General features: G+C 34.7%; 1 protein-coding gene across 1 annotated transcript in view; it reads right to left on the reverse strand.

Moving 5' to 3' along the window:
- LOC108533918 (submaxillary gland androgen-regulated protein 3A-like) overlaps positions 1-7,129 on the reverse strand; it is an 11,267-nt gene extending 4,138 nt beyond the window's left edge. Inside the window, exon 1 of the mRNA XM_017878964.1 lies at positions 7,076-7,129. Coding sequence (XP_017734453.1) covers positions 7,076-7,129 — 54 coding nt within the window. The remainder of the gene's footprint in view (positions 1-7,075) is intronic.
- Between the last annotated feature and the right edge of the window lie 873 nt (positions 7,130-8,002).

The raw sequence follows: 8,002 nt of genomic DNA on the forward strand, positions 1-8,002 counted from the left end.
TCTTCAAAAACAAGTGTTAAAGCATTGAGAGTATCAAGTGTGATAGATTTGTTGGATTATGGCCCAACTTTTCACACTTCCCTTTAAGAAAGTCCATTGGTTCCCAAATGTCCATCAATGATAGACTGGATTAAGAAAATGTGGCACATATACACCATGAAATACTATGCAGCCATTAAAAAGGATGAGTTCATGTCTTTTGCAGGGACATGGATGAAGCTGGAAACCATTCTCAGCAAACTATCACAAGGACAGAAAACCAAATGCCACATGTTCTCATTCATAGGTGGGAATTGAACAATAAGAACATAGACATGATGGTGAACATCACACACTGGGGCCTGTCGAGGGGTGGGGGGTGGGTGGCTGGGGGAGGGATAGCATTAGGAGAAATACCTAATGTAAATGATGAGGTGATGGGTGCAGCAAACCAACATGGTACATGTATACCTACGTATCAAACTTGCACGTTGTGTACATGTACCCTAGAACTTAAAGTATAATTAAAAAAAAAAAAAAATTTCATTGGTTGTATCCTCTTGCACTGTCTCTGGGCCTGACTATTGTCAATTTTTTTTACTGGGGGCAACACTACATTAATCAAACTTGAAAAGAACAGAGGTTTGGAAAACATTTGCACATTTCTGTTTTTTTCTTTTGAACCCCTCACATCACCATGAAAACATGCCCAGACTAGCTTGAGGAATGTAAAGGACATGTGGAAGAGAGGTGAGCTGTGCCAGTCAAGGTCATCCTAGAGCAGTCAGCCCCCAGCCAATTCACCAGCTGAACACAGCACATAAGTAAGCCCAGATAAAAATCAGTCAGGCCTGGCTAATCCAGGAAACCTGCCCAGTGAGCACACTAGTATTTTGAGTAAGAAATATTCAACAATTGCTTTGTTAAGTCATCAAGTTTTGCAGTGGTTTTTCATGCAGAAATAGCTAACTGATACACCGAGAGACCCAAAAATCAATCTATATCCCAGGGTCCCATTATTTACCAATCAAGATCCTAAACTGGGCATTGCAGATCTGCCTAGATTGAGACTCAATCTTCTCCAGAAATTTGCTGTTCTTGTGACTGAGCCCGAGTTCTGGTCTTCAGATGCTTCTGCCCTTCACCTACAGGAGATCATAGTTTATACCTACACTCTGAGGAAGATTTCCTGGCCTTCACATCTAACCTTTAAAAGCCTTTCTTTATCTTCTTCCCAAAGCAACAATTGCTCCCTGAAACAGCTTCCAGTTAAAATGAAAGAAGTATTTTTCTTTTCTATTTTCCTCCTTTCAATTGCATTCCATTGGAGTGTTTCTCAAAGAATACTTTATGAAACATCTGCACTAAAATTATTTATGGTGCCTAATAACACAGCAATTTCCTGGGCCCTAACCTCAATCAAAATAATCAGAACCTCAGCCAATGGATCTTTGAATTTTTAGTTATCACCAACCTCCAGGTGGTTATTAAGCACATTAAGACTTAGTACAAGTATGTGAGATCTTGAAGAGGTCCAATAAGAGATTAATGACAATGAAACTGAGGCATCAGGACTTCTTTGCTGAGATTCTTCTCAAGTAAGGTCCCCTGAACAGATACAGCAATGTGTTCAAAAAGTCATGTGTTTTTATAGCATTTGAAAAAATAGGATATTTTAACTCCCATTGGCTAACATTGTTTTTTCTTAATTTTCCAATTTTTCCATGCGGACACCTCCCCTCATATCAGGTGGACTTTGGATAGCTCTGACCATTTTGTATTCATGATTTTTCTTATAAGGTGGCCTTGCAGCAGTTGTAAGAATTTTCTAATCATAAAGTTGTGTTGTTTTCCTTGTAGTCAGTGCCCAAATTATATAAGCTTCAGGTCTCTCCAAACTAGATCTGCTTGTAATGGGGATGCTAGGGAGCTGTTCAATTTAACTTTGTCATTTTACAAAGGAAGAAAATAAAGGTCCAAGTGATGAGTGAACATTTCCAATTCCATACTAGTAACAGATGGCAAAGTCAATTCTGGAACTGGAAACTTTTCATTTCCATTTCAGGTAACAGTACACTGTTTCCTCTTAAATATAAAGCTGTTATTTAAGGCATTTGTGGTAACTTTTAGGTAATCCCTCATTATTTTTAATAGACTTCATTTTTAGAGTCCTTCATCATTTTTAAGTAACAAATTCCTACCAGTAGACTGTATGTAATTTTAGGAAAAAGTTTATTAAACAAGACAGACATGATCTTACTACTAATTCTGCCCCTCTCTGATGTTCTTTCTTTATTTAAATAACTAAGACATTAACATCTTGCAGTTATTTTGTGTATTAAATGAGAAAATAAATATACCACAGTTCACCATATAATAAATGTATTACACTAATTGTTTAACATTTTTTTAAATACTTGAGGTACTTTATGGAGAAAATTTGTATATGACTAGATTTTTTTTGTAAAAAATAATATTATGACTAAGAAAATATATTTTCAGAATTGAGATGAATCCAGGAATATTCCCCAAAAGAGATTTTGAAAGGGGAACTGAATTTATGTGGTTACATGGATGAGGTTATCAATCTAGCAAAATTCTGATTAAAGGGCAATTGAATAGTTGTTTACATTCACAAATTGTGGAAACATCCAGGTTATACTGTAAAGACCACTTTCACATTTACCATAGAAAATACACCTCCTGCTTAAAACAGCAGGAAATTTTCCCATGGCTCTCAGTGGGGGGGAAAAAAAGCTACTTTTCTCAAGAAATTATCATGATTATACTTTATGGACATTGTAAATGTTTCATCTGATTTCTTCTTTTTACAACTTTTGCTACTTGGAAGTTCAGGGCAAATTTGTTGCCAACTTTCAGAAAGTTTACAGACCTATGTGATGTGGGTTTCTTGCAGCATCCATGCTGCAAAAGTCAGAGAATAACTTTTCTTCGGTCTAAAAGCTCTATTGTCAATTACATTTCATCATGCTAGACTTCAATCCAAAAGAATACATTTTCTCTCAGAGCTCAGTGGCATTATTGATATTCTATACAATATTTCCACACAAATTTTTAAGGTAACCTGTAAACTCTAAAGCTTGATAAATATTCAAGGTGGCATTACCCCAGAAACCATATCACCTCCTTCTGAATAGTCTAGAAGTACATACTTTCCATAGGCCCAAAGAAACTATCATTACTGTTTTATTTTAGTGGAAATGAGTGTAACACAATAGCAAAGCAGACTTTAAATATGTTGCTGCGTGACTGAACTTAAATCTGCTAGTCTACCTATATTAGGAAAATATTTTCCATCTGTCACATAAATCTCTGCACTAACAATAATTTTTCTCTACTGTCACTTTGAATTCTCTGTGACCAGAGACATTAGCTCCTTTAGGTATTGTTCTAGCAAGTATTCAATCAAGATCTTTTAAAGCCATAAGTTAACTAAAGATTAACTGGAGTGACTGTTCCTGTTTCTTAACAGACATGTGCTTCCGTTTATTTGCATTCCTCAAATTCTTTATTGGTCATAACCCACTCAGAAATTGTCCGTTGATTTTGCCAGCATTCATCCTAAGTCCCTCAGAGCCAGTGATCTATTACAATGTAGATCACACCTTGACTTCAAATATTTGGCTGATGGATATGTTGGCTTCAAAACAAGAGAGAAGAGACATTCATCTTTTGACACACTGAATTACTGTCAAAGAAGGAAGTGAAATTTTCTGTTAATTAGGAATAGAACCATCTTCACTGATGTTTAGGCATGTAATCGTTCAGCAACATATTAAGGGCTAAGATTAGCAAACCAGGAATATATTGTATTACACTTAATTATGTCATCAGAATTTTTAAAGGCGGTGAAACTCCAACAAAGTAAATGAAATTAAGTACAGTCATTTAAAACCAAGATCAACTGTGAAAGTGTGGCTTCTTAATTTCTACATCACCTATGACTCACAAAAATTTTAAAACAGTAAGCATTTATATATGCTGTAACTTCAGCAACATGTACTCTTTCTTACACCCAGCAGGTAGTTAATAAATGTTAGTAGGAAAGATAAAAGAAGGAAGGAAGGAAGGAAGGAAGGAAGGAAGGAAGGAAGGAAGGAAGGAAGGAAGGAAGGAAGGAAGGAAGGAAGGAAGAGAGGCNATGCCAAATAGAAGGAAAATATGCAAATGCTCTGGGGTAAGAATGAAGTTCCACTCTACTGACGGCAAGAAGTCCAGGTTGCTTGGAGCAGATGGTTTGTTTGGACCCAAAACTACATTCACTTCTTGTGGTTCTCAGTCCCTTCACCTATTTGGCCATTACCCTTGCTAATCCTAAACTTTACTATTACAGTAAAGCATCTCTGTCCTGGATTCCTAATGCCAGGTTCTTAACAATGCTAGAGGGTGTCACCAGCACTGTACCCACAGAAAGTTAGCATCCTTCGGTGCTGCCTGAAATCCTTTTTTGAGTGTCTTATCTCAGATTATCTCTTCCCACTTCCCCAGAGGCCTGTAATTTTCCAAGTTGATACCAGTTTTATCAACATTCTCCACCTCATCCTGAGCTCTCATCTACCCCCACCAAAGTGGCTTTTCTCCTGCTTCACCAAGATATTTCAGGCAATTAGAAATGAACTTCCCTGATTTACTGGTCACACAACCATGGAGTCATTGATAGCTAGATAGTTTCTTTTTCTTTATAGTTGTTTTCCAAGGGACCTGGCTCTGTCAGTATTCTCTTTTACTTTCTGCAACTGTAATATCTGCCATTTAGGTAGCTCATTTTCTTCAGAAAAACACTATCATTTATGTTCAACTCAATTTTTTTCTCCCTATCCTATCAGGTCTTCATCCCACTTCCTGAATTCTAAATCTAACCACTTCTTATCATCTTTCTTGCTTTCATTCTAATCTGTCATTTACTTTTACCCAAATTTCTATAATGGCCCGTTGATTTGACCTCTTGATTCTAATATTGCCCCTTTCACCTAACATGTACAGAGAGGTTGAAGACGTCATTTGAGAAATAAATGTCAATTGATATTTCCCTGTTTATAAAAGATTCAGTTTCAACCACCAGTATCCTTGTTGTTGTGACTTTCTTTTCACGTCTTTCCTGCAAAGCAAAGCTCTATGAAAGGGTATTCTAAATTTGCCAACCCCACTTCTCACTTCTCATTTGCTCTTCAACCTGGCTTCTGCCCTTAACATGCCAGTAAAAGTTTTATTCATATCACCAATGAAACAAACAAACAAAAAATTCCAAGGCACTTCTGTGGGACCAGCCTCGTGTTCGTCTTCTTTAGCTAGTGATGGTTCATGGTATTATGGAGGGTGTTTGACCCAAGGACTCCAATCCAAGGACTAGTCACGGTATGTGGAAGTTCAGGATTTGATTTTTTATTGTCAAGAAAACAAATCCTTAGTATGGAAAATATTTCAAACATTTTTATTGTTGAGACAATTAAAAATTAGCTGAAAGTACTTTTCCTAAAGATATACCGATGTTGATCTAAATATTATGTAATGAAAAATCTTCATAGTAAATATCGATCCTTTTCCTGATGTCTTAACCCAATCACAATGATTAGCTCCCTTTCCACAACTGGCTAAAGTAAAATGATGAAAATGATGAAAATACTATACTAGGAAGAAACACTCCCCTCTCAAAGGGTTATAATGAATGTTAATCTCCTACATTATTCAGTTTAGCAATAATCCAGCTAAGACAAGCATACTTTGCATACTTTGAATCTAAACTTATTTGTATTTTAATGAGATTAAAAATAGTGAGACTTACTTTGAGGATTAAAAGAGATAATGTATGTAATGCATTTGGAAAATTACCTATAACAGAGAAAACACTCAAAAGTCAACAGGCTGAATATGATGACTTACTCCACCTACAAATATATATATGCAAAGGATATGCTACCCTTCACATTTCCAATTTTCAGTAATTATTAATCATCATTAATGTTTCAGCTGGAAAAAGGCTCTTTGCTATTTAAACTGCTTATGTTATTGGAAAGCTCTCTATTTTCTAATTTATCTTATAAAAGTTATTTGTATAATAAAAGCCTGAATAAAATGTTTTTCTCTTATATTCTGAGGACATGAAAATATTGAAAATCAAATTTATGATGAAGTCATTAAGACATGACCTTTAATGGATGTCAATACATTTTATCGGCTTATCAAAAATTATGTCTAGCCATAATGCATGCAGGAACATGGCCAAAGTCAGAAAACTTCAGTCATCTCAGAAGGTCTTGCTTTTATTCAAGCTTTTAAAAGTAGAAGAAAGAGATATTATTTTATGTTTCATGTTTCAGAATGATATAATTTTATGTTGCTTGCTTTGTGGAAGTCATAGTCTTCTAAAAAAATCAGCTTTCATATTTTCCCATTTGATATAATAGATTTTTATGGTACTTTGGGAGAAGTTACTTTGGAATTAATATACTCTTTGTAACACTGGAATTAATTGACCCCTCTGTTGAAATTGAGTATCATTCTATTACTTTTAAAAATATGCATTAAAAAATTCTGAAACACTAGGTTAAGGGCAATGAGCATAGTTTTCCTTAACCTAGTTTTTAATATATGGTAGGTGTTACTATAAATGTTTATTATTTCCTCAAAATGTAGCATGCAAAGATTCTCCTAAATGCATCTTCCCAGGTCCCATTATGGGGTACTCTTATTCAGGCTTGGATGAGGACTTTAATACTATCTTTTTAATAAGTGAGTTAGGTGACTCCATGTTAGGAACAACTACTTTATCTCATTTTACAGAGTTTTACCTTCTGTGTAATTGCTAGAGTATGGAAACATACATTTATATTTATCTGTTTAATGCAGTCTGATATTATAGATTTGAGCTATCCAGTATGGCAGCCATCAGACATATGTGGCTATTTAAATTAAATTAGATTTTAAATTTAGATTTAAGCACTAGAACAGTGTTTCATCAATGCTTAATGGTTACTAATATATAAGAAAAGGTAACATCATTAATGTAAAAAGAAATATGATGTAATGGTTAATGAGGAAAATATAAAGATGTGTGATCGTGATTAATGATACTTACTGTGAAACACGCTGCAAGAGCCCAAAGGCCCAAGATCAGAGTCAGTGATTTCATCCTTTCGGTTGCCTCTGAAAGTAAACACAATAGGTGATCAGTATGATTTTTTTTTTAATTAAAAATTACTATTTAAAATGTCTCAACACATGGATATAATGTAATACAGATATACTACTGTAGCATTTTTAGGAAATTTGCCTAACATTATGTTGGATTCATTATTACAGTGGGGCAACATTAGTAGGCTTATAAAATTTGACTTCAAAACAGCGGAACTAGTTTTTATTTTTGACTTGTAAACTGATACTGGAGATAATGCCAAAGAGTTGTTCATAAATGATTTGAAGAATAGAAGCTTTCATAACTGAGGTTTTTGCCTTTAGAGGTAACTACTTTGAAATGTACAATTATTTACATTTGAACACTTTTGTATATTTAAATAGCAGGTATATTGTTTTGTAGATAGATTTCTATAGGCTTGGGTTTGCAATATTAACATATTAACTAAATCATGTGTTATCAATTTAATTCCTTGGGGTATCTCAAAAATAAGGAAATGAAAGAAATCATTCTGTCTGATGTAGCGTAAGAAAAAGAGAATCATATTATATACCTCCTAGTTTAACAACATTCCACTAAATTAATTTAGTCTGCGATGTGTGGTCTCAAAGTGCTTCCAAAAATCCATATATGGTAGATCAAAGACCAAGTCAGAGAACATGGAGGAATCCAGGTATTTTATTCTACATTGGTTCAAAATTTGCAAAATATTTCAAGTACATGGTAGCTTGAATTCTGGGAAAGCAACTCCATGCACCATTGTACAAATGGCTTCCTGACAGTCAACTCTGCACATAGGTTGAGAGTATTATCTGAGCAATGCAAGTTTTGAAAGAATCATATGGGCAAAATTTCACTGGATATTCAGTT

Source organism: Rhinopithecus bieti, unplaced genomic scaffold (genome assembly GCF_001698545.2).
Source record: "Rhinopithecus bieti isolate Rb0 unplaced genomic scaffold, ASM169854v2 scaffold_905, whole genome shotgun sequence".
In the NCBI taxonomy this organism is placed as follows: Eukaryota; Metazoa; Chordata; class Mammalia; order Primates; family Cercopithecidae; genus Rhinopithecus; species Rhinopithecus bieti.